At 51.9% G+C, this 13,623-nt stretch overlaps 1 protein-coding gene across 5 annotated transcripts; it reads right to left on the reverse strand.

The window, feature by feature from the left end:
* Positions 1-305: 305 nt before the first annotated feature.
* BRD3OS (BRD3 opposite strand) lies at positions 306-4,680 on the reverse strand. 5 transcript variants are annotated; one of them, XM_066366755.1, is made up of 3 exons: positions 4,526-4,663; positions 3,103-3,195; positions 306-2,085 (listed from the first exon to the last, which is right to left on the reverse strand). In XM_066366755.1, exon 3 carries the CDS (start codon positions 1,511-1,513, stop codon positions 1,259-1,261), a length of 255 nt encoding a protein of 84 aa, XP_066222852.1. In that variant the 5' UTR covers positions 1,514-2,085; positions 3,103-3,195; positions 4,526-4,663; the 3' UTR covers positions 306-1,258. The 5 variants fall into 5 exon arrangements, 3 of the variants coding, with proteins under 3 accessions (XP_066222852.1, XP_066222851.1, XP_066222853.1); XM_066366754.1 differs by having other exon boundaries at positions 3,055-3,195; XM_066366756.1 differs by having other exon boundaries at positions 3,155-3,195; positions 4,590-4,614.
* Positions 4,681-13,623: the final 8,943 nt, after the last annotated feature.

The following is a 13,623-nucleotide window of genomic DNA, read 5'->3' on the forward strand; positions in this document are numbered from 1 at the left end:
ACGGTGACAGCGAGGACACGCACCTGTCCGCCTGTGGGCTCCCAGGAGTGCTGCCGTAAGGCAGGTGGAGCGCAGTGTTGGTGTTGTCTGAGCAGCTGAACCAGAAGAAACGCCCACAGCCATGCAGGGAGCAGGCTGCCACCTGTGGGTGTCACTGTGTGATTGCACTTGCCCGTCTGGGGAGGGCTCCCTCCCTTGCTGTGCCTTCTGCATTTCTGCGCCGGGGCTTTTAGCAATCATCAGATGCTACTAGAAATGGAGAGCCGGGTCAACACAGCGTGAACAGACAAAAATACGAGCATGAGGAGAGTCCTAGAGAGTATTTATTTAGAAAATAAAAACCAGCTTTGACATTTGCATAGCCACGCGGATTTCGACTACAGCAGATGGAAGGTTCTTTTTCAATGTCTCCTAACTGCCCACACGTTAAGCCTCGGCCGCCTGCGTGTGGAGATGACCCATCGCCGGGCGCTGTGGATGGTGGGAACTGTAGCCTCAGGACAGAGGCTGAGATACTGTGTTGGGAACCTGCCTCGTCCAGCCTTGCGATCAGGGTGGAAATCCCTTCAAGGAAATGGTGTGGAACTTAAAAGTAATTTTCGGTTTCCTTAATGTTTTTTTTTTTTGGATGCACTTGCCCGCAGTCCCCAAATATATGGAAGGTAGTGTGGAAAACACCATAGTGCTTCACACCTGATGGTCACTTTGGTGACTCAATTCACGATGCAGGTGCAACTGGGTTCCTGCTGAAATGCATGGCCAATTACCTCAGTGACATCTGTCCTAGCCTGCAGGTGGATTTTCGACCATAATGATGCCCATTCCTGTACTTCTTTCTAGAGCTGACCCATCCTTCACCAAGCTGAAGTGAATATTACAGACAACCTACACGGGCTGACACTAAGATAATACTGAATGTCAAGTGTAATCGAAAGAAATGAAATAAAAACCTACCAAACTTGGAAAGGTTGTTTGTAAGCAGGGTGCCCCTCTTGGTTGATTTATCAGAACCCTAACATAAAAACACACCCAGCAGAGTGCCCGGTCCAGGTCATGCCCGTAGCACCAGACAGTTCAGAGGTCAGGCTGACCGCTGGCACTGACACTGCCCAGGGATGAGGAGCCACTTCTGGGGGGGGGGTGTTCTAACACCACAGCCCTGTCTTCACACTCACGATTCGTTCTCCCCCGTGAGGCCCCGAAGTCCACGAGACAGCCGCTGGAAACCCGGCCCGTTCTCACAGGGGGGCGGCGGGAATCACATAATTGTGCAAAACTTGGACTGGCCCGTGTCCCGGGAGACCTCAAGCTTGTTTTTATCGCGGACCACGATGGCCTCATTTCCATACTGTGAGTACCACACGCTTCGGCTCCTGCTCAGGTAGGTCCTGGGCGGCACAGATTCCAACTTCTGCTGTTGCTGCTGCCAGATGAGCAGGGAGGTGTCCCTGTACCGCAGCCGGGCGTAGCGTTCGGACAGGGCTTTCTCTGCCAGGGGGACGCGGCCGCTCATCACTGGCCAGAGTTCCCTCCTGGGTGCCTCAGCCTGCAGCCGCTGCTCTAGGCTGGTCCTCCCGCCCGCCTTGTGCTCAGTGCTCTGATGAATATGCTTTTTGGCCGCTGGGTCTGAGGGGTCCCTTACTCAACTTAATGGTATAGACCAGGGTTCAGGCCATTGGTGGGTGGTACCCTCTGGAGGGTGGTGTTGCAGGGACACTTGAGAGGAGCCTCTGAGCATTCTGAAGACACCGCTAAGAACCACCTGGGAAGATGCCTTCCCTGGTGACAGCTGGGTGCACTCTTATTAGGTGTGGAGTTGACTGGGATGAGCTTGTCAGGTGTCTACTGTGACTGTGACACCACGGTTTGGACTGCTTAACTTGCAAAGATGACTCCAGCGTCCCCCCGACTGAAAGGACATTGTGCGGCTAGATGGAAGTTGAGGGCAGTGCCCGGGACCGCCCTCGCCTGGTGGGTGGGCTCACAGCAGAGCAGGGTGATGTGGGGTGGGACTTGTGGGTGTGGAGCCAGCCTTGGCGCAGTGGCTTTTCTCTGGCTGGTCTGCAGCTCTTCCCCAAGGTGACACTGCGAGAAATGAACACGCTGTCAGGTGTGGGGGAGCAAGGGGGCTCTGGTGGCAATGGCAGGTGTCATGCACAGAATCTCAACTCTGGATCAGAGCCTCATACTCAGCTATTTCAGCCCCTCTCCAAAGATCTGGACTGCGAGCCTCATCCTAGATCTTTTATTTATTTACTTATTTATTTATTTATTTATTTATTTGTGTGTGGGGGGGGGCAGAGACAGAGTCAGAGAGAGGGACAGATAGGGACAGACAGACAAGAAGGGAGAGAGATGAGAAACATCCATTTTTCGTTGTGGTTCCTTAGTTGATCATTGATTGATTTCTCATATGTGCTTTGACCAGGGGGCTACAGCAGACCGAGTGACCTCTTGAGCCAGCGACCTTGGGCTAAACCTGGTGAACCTTGTTCAAACCCGATGAGCCCGCGCTCAAGCTGGCAACCTCGGGGTCTCGAACCTAGGTCTTCCGTGTCCCAGTCTGATGCTCTATCCACTGTGCCACCGCCTGATCAGGCCTAGATCTTTTATTAAGAGTGTGTGTGGGCCCTGGCCGGCTGGCTCAGCGGTAGAGCGTCGGCCTGGCGTGCGGGGGACCCGGGTTCGATTCCCGGCCAGGGCACATAGGAGAAGCGCCCATTTGCTTCTCCAACCCCCTCCTTCCTCTCTGTCTCTCTCTTCCCCTCCCGCATCCGAGGCTCCTTGGCCTCTGCCCCAGGCACTAGAATGGCTTTGGTCCCGGCAGAGCAACGCCCCCTGGTGGGCAGAGCATCATCCCCTGGTGGGCGTGCCGGGTGGATCCCGGTCGGGCGCATGTGGGAGTCTGTCTAACTGTCTCCCCCGTTTCCAGCTTCAGAAAAAAAGAAAAAAAAAAAAAAAAAAAAGAGGGTGTGTGTGTTGGGGTGGGGGGTATCCAGGCAAACTGCTTATCGGAGGGTTCCTGTCTGTATCAGAGAAACAAGTCCTAAGAACCTGAAAAGGCACAGGTCACCAGGCACTGCTCCCAGACAAGCCCCCGACCTGCGAGGGCATTTACTGAGGCTGCCAGGCTGCGGATGGTTTGGTGACTCACCCAGCCACTGCTGCCTTACTGCTCCAGACATCCGGAGGCCCCTGGACCAGAAAGAAGTGATGTCAGGTGAAAACCCAACAGGGAAGCATCACAATCATCCCTCCCTACCAAATGCTTTCTCCGCCTTGCAAGTTCACTTTTCCTTCTGCGTGAACTCTGCCTCCCCCAGCTCCACTCAGTCCCGCCTCACTTCCGGCTGCTGCTGAGTTCTCCCCTTCCCCCCTGTCAGCATCCTGCCTCACCCTTCGCCTGACCCGCACCCCGGACCCCTTCCCTCCCACGGCACATCCCCATCGCTCCCCCGGCATCCTGGGTCACCCCTCGCCCAATGTGCACCCCGGATTCCCCACGGCTCATCCCCATCGTCCCCCCCGACATCCTGGGTCACCCCTCGCCCAACCTGCACCCCGGATTCCCCACGGCTCATCCCCATCGTCCCCCTCCCGAAATCCTGGGTCACCCCTCGCCCGACCCGCACCTCGGGGCCCCCATGACACATCCCCATCGTCCCCCCCAGCATCCTGGGTCACCCCTCGCCCAACCTGCACCTCGGGGCCCCCATGACACATCCCCAACGTCCCCCCCAGCATCCTGGGTCACCCCTCGCCCGACCTGCACCTCGGGGCCCCCATGACACATCCCCATCGTCCCCCCCAGCATCCTGGGTCACCCCTCGCCCGACCTGCACCTCGGGGCCCCCATGACACATCCCCAACGTCCCCCCCAACATCCTGGCATCCTGGGTCACCCCTCGCCCGACCTGCACCTCGGGGCCCCCATGACACATCCCCAACGTCCCCCCCAACATCCTGGCATCCTGGGTCACCCCTCGCCCGACCTGCACCTCGGGGCCCCCATGACACATCCCCAACGTCCCCCCCAGCATCCTGGCATCCTGGGTCACCCCTCGCCCAACCTACACCCCGGATTCCCCACGGCTCATCCCCATCGCTCCCCCGACATCCTGGGTCACCCCTCGCCCAACCTGCACCCCGGATTCCCCACGGCTCATCCCCATCGTCCCCCTCCCGAAATCCTGGGTCACCCCTCGCCCGACCCGCACCTCGGGGCCCCCATGACACATCCCCATCGTCCCTCCCAGCATCCTGGGTCACCCCTCGCCCAACCTGCACCCCGGATTCCCACGGCTCATCCCCATCGTCCCCCTCCCGAAATCCTGGGTCACCCCTCGCCCGACCTGCACCTCGGGGCCCCCATAACACATCCCCATCGTCCCCCCCCCCCCGTCAGCATCCTGCGTCACCCTTCGCCTGACCCGCACCCTGGGGCCCCCATGGCTCATCCTCATTGTCGCCCCCAACATTCTGGGTCCCCTTCCCCCCACCGCCCGCCCGCGCGCGCCGCTGTCACCCGCGCGGTAGGGTCTCGGCGACGCCAGGATCTCGGGGAAGAGCGCCCTAGACCCCCGCAGCACCAGTTGGCCGCAGGGCCGCGTCTCCATGGCAGCGCCGCAGGCATGCCCAGCCGAGCGCCGAGGCCAGGCAGGCCCGCGCGACGAGCCGGAGCCGCCGATCGCCCCTCGGGGCGGGGCCGGAGCGCGCGCCTCGTGGGCGGGGCCTGCAGGAGCCGGAGAGGGGGCGGGGCGGGCGGAGTCGCGGTCCTCCCACGGTACCGTTGGTCCGAGCGTTTTATAGTTAGTGCTTTTGTCCTGCTGCTGCCTGTGTCCTTTCTCAAGCGCTGTTGCTTTTGCTGTTAGCATGCTTACTGCTAATAACGGATGCGATTACTTTTTAAATAATTTCGTGCTGCCCCGGGCACGCTGTCAGGAATAGGTCTCGAATTCACCAGTCCTGTCACCAGGTCCCCATCCTGGCCACCTCCAGTCATGCTCCAGTAAGACTCTCGTTTGGTTCTGTCCTTTTTCTTTTTCTTTTCAATTCCTCTTCAAGACACACATATACACACACACACACACATATTTTTGAATTTATTGATGAGAGAGAAAGCATTAACTTCGTTGTTCCATTTAGTTGTGCACACTTCTCCTGTGTGCCCTGACCGGGGATGGAACCTGTGACCTTGTGTGCAGAAACACCATTCTAGACTCTGAGCCCCTGGGCCAGGGCTGACTGAAGTTTTATTTATAGTGTTTCCCCCAGTGATGATTAGGAAAATGACGTAATGGACATCCACAGAGCACTGAGCCCACGACTGTCGAATTCATTGTTTACAAGGACACAGAACACTTATAAAAACTGACTCTATGCCAGACCATGCATCAGTTTCAACGCATTTCAAAACGTGAAAGTCATACATAAATAGGGTCCCAGGGAAAATAGTCTACAAAACAACAATAAAAAGATAGCTAGGGCCCTGGCCAATTTGCTCAGCAGTAGAGCATCAGCCCAGTGTGTGGAAGTCCTGGGTTTAATTCCCGGCCAGGGCACACAGGAGAAGCACCCATCTGCTTCTCCACCCTTCCCCCTCTCCTTCCTCTCTGTCTCTCTCTTCCCCTTCTGCAGCCATGGCTCAATTGGAGCAAAGTTGGCCCAGGCGCTGAGGATGGCTCCATGGCCTCCGCCTCAGGCGCTAGAATGGCTCTGGCCACAATGAGCAACGCCCCAGATGGGCAGAGCATAGCCCCCTGGTGGGTGAGGGTGCTGGGTGGATCCCAGTCGGGAGTACGTCTACCTTCTAGCTTCTCACTTAGAAAAAAATACAAAGAAAAAAAAGATAGCTAGAAGAAAACCCACATATTCGATCATTAAGCCCTGGCGGGACAGCTCAGTTGGTTAGTTGGTTAGAGCATCATCCCCATAAGCAAAGTTGCGGGGTCCCATCCCCTGTCAGGATTGAACATATAGGAGCAGATTGCCGTTTTTGTTTCTCTCTCACTTCCCTTTCCTCTCTAAAAATCAATCAGTAAATTTAAAAAAGAAATATAGTTATAAATTTCTCATGGGTCAAAGAGGAATGCGCAATACACATTTTAAATTAATGATGATAAAAATGCGACATATCAAAATCATGGGATACAGTTAAAATCATGTTTGGGGTGAAATGTACAGCCTTAATGCATATATTTGAAAAGTAGGCAAGTTAAGAATTAAAGAGTTAAGGCCCTGGCTGGTTGGTTCAGTGGTAGAGCGTGGGCCCAGTGAGTGGATATCCTGGGTTCAGGGCACACAGAGAAGTGCCCACCTGCTTCTCCCACTCCCCCTCTCGCTTCCCTCTCTCTCTCTCTCTCTCTTTCTGTCTTCCTCCTGAAGCCATGGCTTGATTAGAGCAAGTTGGCCCTGGATGCTGAGGAAGGCTCCATGGCCTCCACCTCAGGCACTAAAATAGCTCCCATTGCAATGGAGCAAGGGCCTCAGATGGGCAGAGCATCACCTCCTAGAGGGCATGCCGGGTGGATCTCAGTTGGGGCGCCTGTGGGAGTCTGTTTCTGTCTTCCCTCCTTTCACTGAATAAAAATAAAAAAAGAATTAAAGAGCTAAGCATCCATCTCAAGATGCCAGGGGTTAAAAACAGTAAAAATTAACCTAAATAAAGTAAATGCAATAAGGATGAAAGAAGAAATTAAGTACACACACACACACACACACACACACACATGATTACCAAAAGTCAACAGAATATATATATTCACTGAAGAGACTAATAAAAGTAGTAAACCTCTGCTCAAGGAAACAGAAAGGACACAAAACTAATATTAAGAACTAAAGAGCCTGACTGGGCAGTGGCACAATGGATGGAATGTTGGATTGGGATGTGGAGGACCCAGGTTCGAGACCCCAAGGTCGCCAGCTTGAGCGCGGGCTTATCTGGCTTGAGCGCAGGCTCATCTGGTTTGACCAGGTTGAGCCTAACGTCGCTGGCTCGAGCAAGGGGTCACTTGGTCTGCTGTAGCCCCCCCCCCCGGTCATGGCACATATGAGAAATCAATCAATGAACAACCAAGGAACCGCAACAAAGAATTGATGTTTCTCATCTCTCACCCTTCTGTCTGTCTGTCACTATCTGTCCCTCTCTCTGACTCTCTCTGTCTCTCCCACACACACAAAAAGAAGAATTAAAGAGCACTTACAACAGAAGCAATACACGTTAAAGAGATAATAAAACAACACTGTGAACAACTTGATGCCAATAATTTGTAAATTGTACTAAATGGAAAAATTCCTAGAAAAAGAGTTTGTGAATATGGGCACAAGAAGAAAGAGACAGCTTGAATAGTCCTATTAAAGAAATGGAGTCTGTCAATATAAAACCCTCCATAAGGCAACACTGGGTCCTGATGATGACAGTGGAGAAATCCCAGAAGCATTTAAAGAAGTAATAAAATCATTCTTACACGAAGATTTTGCTGGAAACAGTCAATGAGGGAATAATCTCCAACCTGTTTCATGAATTTACCTGACCTTGACACCAAAAACTCACAAGGACATTGCAGGAAAGGGCCATTGTTGGCTAATCTCATCCATAAACATCTGGGTGAAAAGCTTGGACAAAATAGTGGACCTATGTAGCAGATATAAACACACATAATCACACACACACACACACACACACACACACACACACACACCACCGTGACCAGATTGGGTTTATTCCGGAAGCACTAAGTTGACTTCGTATTTTAAAATCCATTCAATGCATTTTACATTAACATATTAAAGAAGGAAAAAAATCATATAACCATTTCAATATCTGCATTTGATTCAATTTTTCTAAAAAGATTTCATTTATCGATTTTAGAGAGAGGAGAGAGAGAGAAAGGATGGAGGAGGAACAGGAAGCATCAACTTGCTTCCCGTCTGTGCCTTGACATATAGGAGAGAGAGAGAGAGAGAGAGAGAGAGAGAGAGAGAGAGAGAGTTGAGGAAGAAGGGGGAGGAGCAGGAAGCATCTACTCATAGAAGTTGCTTCCCGTATGCGCCTTGACCGGGCAAACCCAAGGTCTCGAACTGGTGACCTCAGCGTTCCAGGTTGATGCTTTCTTTATCCACTGTGCCACCACAGGTCTGCATTTGGTTCAGTTTTAACTTTTGTGGTTAGAAGAAATTCTTAGAAAACTAGGAATAAGAATAGACTTTGTCTGGTAGAAAGTATCTACCAAAAAAAAATCATACAAGAAAATCATATCCATAGCAAAACATTGAGAGCTTCTGCTTCGAGGTTAGAAAAACGCTAAGGCTGCCCACTGTCACCTTGAACTGTGAAGCTGTACCCAGTATAGTGATGCAACAAACTGAAAAAATATATATGGGCGAGGAGGAGGGAGTGGGACTTTGGAAGAAAAGGGAACAAAACGGATTGACTTTGTGGTTGTGTACAAACCCAAGAGAAACAAAAATTTAAAGGTACTTTTTACAATAAAATCAAACTGTATCAAACAACTAGGAATAATCAGTCTAACCACAAATGTTCGAGACTTCTACATACACAGACCGCCCCACCCCACCCTTTACAAGGAAGCACTTCATCACCGATTGAAACACTCAGCATTTAGAGATGTCAATTCTTCCAAACTCAACTGACTATGGACGCAGTGCAGTCCCAGCTAAACCAGCACGGACTGCTTTGCTTGCAACCCCCCTCCCCCCCAAGCCAACTCTGAAATCGAGGAGCAGACGGGTGAAGGGGTGAAGGGTCAAAGATGGCCCAGATCGCCTTGAGGAACAGTCAGCATGAAGATCTGCTTCTCGGAAGTCTCAGACTCGCCACAGAGGTGCAGCAGCTAAGACCATGGGGCACAAGTGCCAATACAGACACACAGATGCAATGAAAGAGGAAGTTCACAAGCGCACCTGAGGGAACGCAGGGCGGGGGGTGGGGAGGGGGAGGTGTGGACTTTCCCCTGCGTGGTCCGTGGTCCGGGGGCAACTGGAGATCTACCCAGGGAAAGCTGAACCGGAGCCCGTCCCACCAAAGCGAGAGTCCGGGCCGACTGCCGACCTACGCGGGAAGAGAGCAACAGTGGAGACTTATAAGAGAACAGAAAACAATATCGTTTTTCTGAAACGGGTCACAAACAAACCTTAACATTAACGATGTGTTTGTCCGTCAAAATATACAGCGATTCTCCTGGCCTGTGGTGGCTCAGTGGATAAAGTGTCGACCTGGAAACGCTGAGGTTGCCGGTTCGAATCCCTGGGCTTGCCAGGTCCAGGCACATACAGGAAGCAACTTCTATGAGTAGATGCTTCCTGTTTCTCTCCCTTCTTCCTCATCTCTATCTCTCTTTCTCTCTCTCCAAAAACCAATCACTAAAATCTTAAAATACACACACACACACACACACACACACACACACACAGCGACTCTCACAGGGGTTCGGGTTCTGAGTTCCGATCCTGCCGTACATGTACATGGGAATTAAACAGCTAAGTATTTATACATGGCCCGCGGAGGGTGGGCGTGCCAGGTAAGCAGGGGACGTGCTAGAACGACGTGTGCTGGGATGGATTAGAGCGGGAGGCTCGAGGATGAGCGCGTGTTAAGCTTCATGCAGATGCAGATGGTCTCACATAGAAGTGCTTCTAGACGCCCGTATGGTCACAGGTTGGTGTACACACATGCATTTCCTTGATCTGTCAATGGAGAGGGCTGAGGGGCCGTGGCCCCCCACCTACGGCTCCACTGGTGCTTTCGCTATTCTCCCGTAAAAGGAAGCAGTGCTCCTCACAGCAGCAACGGCCGAGGGAGGCTCGGACGAGAAACAGACAAGATGAAGCCTGGAGCAGCCTGTCGGGCTAGGAAGTGAGGATGCGCCCGCCCCAAAGACAAGGAAGATCTCACGGTGATGGGGGCGTCACAGCAAAGGGACCCAGCAGCCAACCTGGGAGAGACCCCCGTGGCCACATAATCTGAACAGCAAAATTAGGCAAGTAGTCTTGGTGTGTACCACCCAAAGTACAAAGTATCCAAATTCCATCCTGATAGGATACATAAGTAAGTAAGTGAGTGAACGAGGGAGAGGAAGCACGTCTCCCCCACAGAAGATCCCCAAATACAGTAACTTATAGAGCCACTCTGTGTGCAGGGACAGTATAGAAAAGGGGGATGTACAGAAAACGGGAAGTACCTTCAGGGTCAAGGAGCCTGGCAGCCATTTGATCATGGCCAGCATAGTGGCCATAGTGCTACGTCACGGTGGCAGCGTGGACCCTTGGTAGGATGTGATATGAAGGGCCCCTCACCTCTGTGGGTCTTTTTCCTAAAAGCCCATTTTCCCAGTCTAACAACCATCAGACACACCAGACACATCCGGACGGGAGGCCATGCTACGAAATGCCTGACCCGTCCTCGTCGCGGCCAACATTGTCAAAAACAGGGCAAGCCTGACCAGGCGGTGGTGCAATGGATAGAGCGTCGGACTGGGATGCGGAAGGATCCAGGTTCGAGACCCCAGGGTCGCCAGCTTGAGCGCGGGCTCATCTGGTTTGAGCAAAAAGCTCACCGGCTTGGACCCAAGGTCGCTGGGCTCCAGCAAGGGGTTACTCAGTCTGCTGAAGGCCCACGGTCAAGGCACGTATGAGAAAGCAATCAATGAACAACTAAGAAGTCGCGACGCGCAACGAGAAACTAATGATTGATGCTTCTCATCTCTCTCCATTCCTGTCTGTCTGTCCCTGTCTATCTCTGCCTTAAAAACAAAACAAAACAAAAAAAACAGGGCAAGCCAGAAACGGTCACAGCCTCGCAGAGCCTAAGGAGACACGGCGTCCTAATGTCATATGGGGTCCTGGGACAAAATTAGAGACACTAGGTAAAAACGAAGGCAATCTGTGCCTGACCTGTGGTGGCGCAGTGGATAAAGCGTCGACCTGGAAATGCTGAGGTCGCCGGTTCGAAACCCTGGGCTTGTCTGGTCAAGGCACATATGGGAGTTGATGCTTCCAGCTCCTCCCCCCTTCTCTCTCTCCTCTCTAAAAAATAAATAAATAAAGTAAAAAAAAAATTAAAAGCAAACAAACAAAAAAAAAACACGAAGGCAATCTGAATGAAGCATGGACTTCAGTAATACAATGTATCATTCCATATCCGGCTCTCTAACAAGTGCAGACTCATGTCAGGGGTCCACAGGGGAGAAGAAGACTAGGGGTGGGGTGTGTGGAAATGGAATGGTGTTTGCAATTTTTTTTTCCTGTAAATCTAAAACTGTTCTAACTTAAAAACTCCCCCACACCCACCGTCATGAGCGCGGGGAATACGGTGCTGTCTAGAGCAGCGAAAATGAAGGAACCGTTGTACAAACAAAAACCACTACAAATGAGTCAGAGAAACAAAGCAGGAAGGAAAGGGAGGCAGCCCACCCGTCTGTTGATACTACTTGTATCGATAGTGTGATGGTGGAATGGGCAGTCCGCAAGGCTACAGGAAAAAGTAAGGAAGGGTGGGCCAGGGATATGTATGTTTCCATTAGTCTGGGGGGCAGGTTTGGGGGCGTGGCTGAGGATTGCTGGGGTCTCATCAAAATCTGATTCTTGACTGGGCGCTGGTTGCATAGGCCCTCACTCTGTGACGTTGCACTACGCTGTACGTTTACGGTTTATGCATGCGTCTTCCTGAGTGTCATGTTTCACGTGAAAAGATTTCAGAAATGAAGCAAATTATAGGTGTCGAGAACACAGAGACCAGCTGATGCCAGACATCGTACTATGTCACCTATAAATACGCTGGGTGTTTTCATACATAACCACCGGAACGCGATCGCATCTTAAAAGCAACAATTACTCAGTAGTAGCTGATATCGGGTCCGTGTTCACATTTTCCTGATTGTCTGAAAACTGTCATTATTTAGTGTGCTGGAAACAGGATCCGAACATCTGAGCACGTTTGATGGAATGTCTCTCACGTCTCTCTTTATTCGTGATGCTTTTCCTACGGCCTTTTCCTTCCCGGCTGCTCCGTTGTTGAAGGAGCCAGGTCTTGTGCCCGGCAGAAGTGGCCACCTCCTGGGTTTGGCTGATGGTGTCCCCACACAGTGTCATTAAACGTGTTCTTCTTGCCTCTGTGTGTTCTGAACACCGGCAGGTACTCCAGAGCCTCGATCAGACTAAGGTTTAGTTTGTGGACTGGGTTCCTTCACGGGTGGTGGGACGTCCCGCCCGGCATGTCACATGGTGGATAGACACATACTGGCATGGCTTTCTCTCTCTCTTTCAGGATGAAGATTGCCCAGAGGCTTTGGGTCTTGGCAGCCTGACCCACCATGCACAGAACTCCCTGGCCGTCTTGCACAGGATAATTGTAACCGCCATTCATGGTCATGACGTGGGTCCCTCGTTTCTTCAAGGACTGCAGACGGGTGATGTTTCTGATTCTAATTTTACTTCCGCCTTTGCTTTCCGGAGTTCTTCCATAGGGAAGAACTTTCCTCATCACCTCTTCGGTTGCCCTGGGATACAGTTCGTACTCGGAAGGCAGAAGACAGGCTTCCCTTCTTCCCCTTGCCTACCAGTTTCCAGAGCCGTGAGCTGGTGCTCTAGCATCTTCCAAAGGGATTTTTAAAATGTGTATATATATTTTTACATATATGAAATATGTCCTCATGAATTTTAATGTATTCGATGTCACCTGACCAACTGCACGGATGGCCAGGGGGAGATCAAGCGGTCAGCGGGGCCATCACCCCTCCGGCAGCTCTGGATCCTCTCCTGGCTTCTGAGGCTTCCGGCAATGCTGGCCTTCCGTGGCTGGGTCCTCCGCGGCTGGGTCCTCCGCGGCTGCGTCCTCCGCGGCTGCGTCCTCCGCGGCTGGGTCCTCCGCGGCTGGGTCCTCCGTGGCTGGGTCCTCCGTGGCTGTGTCGCCCGATCTTGGCTCGGCCTCACAGGGCCTCTCCTCTTCTCCCCGGTCTCTCCTCTGCGTCTCTAGTAAGGACACTTGTCATTGGATTTAGGGGCCAGATAATCCAGGATGATCTCATCTCAAGACTCCCTGTTAATGACATTGGCAAAGATTCCATTTCCAATAAGGTCACATTCACAGGTTTCCGGGTTGTGATGTGGACAGCGGTGGGATTCAAAGAATTTAACAGCCGGTTCTCCGCCCTAATGACTGTATTAAGTATAAAAGAAGATATACCCAAAGGTAGCTTATTATCTCATGCATTTAATACTTAAATAAGAACAATAAAAGAGGTACACAAAACTAGATTATGTTATAAGAGTTTTAAAATATTAATAAAAAATAGCCTGACCTGTGGTGGCACAGTGGATAAAAGCGTCGACCTGGAATACTGAGGTCGCCGGTTCAACACCCTGGGCTTGCCTAGTCAAGGCACATATGGGAGTTGAAGCTTCCTGTTCCTCCCCTCCTCTCTCTCTGTCTCTCTCTCTCTCCCCCCTAAAATGAATAAATAAATAAAAATAATTTAGGCCTGACCTGTGGTGGCGCAGTGGATAAAGCATCGACCTGGAAATGCTGAGGTTGCCGGTTCGAAACCCTGGGCTTGCCTGGTCAAGGCACATATGGGAGTTGATGCTTCCAGCTCCTTCCCCCTGTCT

This window comes from Saccopteryx leptura, chromosome 2 (genome assembly GCF_036850995.1).
Source record: "Saccopteryx leptura isolate mSacLep1 chromosome 2, mSacLep1_pri_phased_curated, whole genome shotgun sequence".
Classification (NCBI taxonomy): domain Eukaryota; kingdom Metazoa; phylum Chordata; class Mammalia; order Chiroptera; family Emballonuridae; genus Saccopteryx; species Saccopteryx leptura.

Excerpts from the sequence above, each read along its gene's own strand:
- BRD3OS (XM_066366755.1), bottom strand. The coding sequence starts at position 1,513 with ATGAGCGGCCGCGTCCCCCTGGCAGAGAAAGCCCTGTCCGAACGCTAC.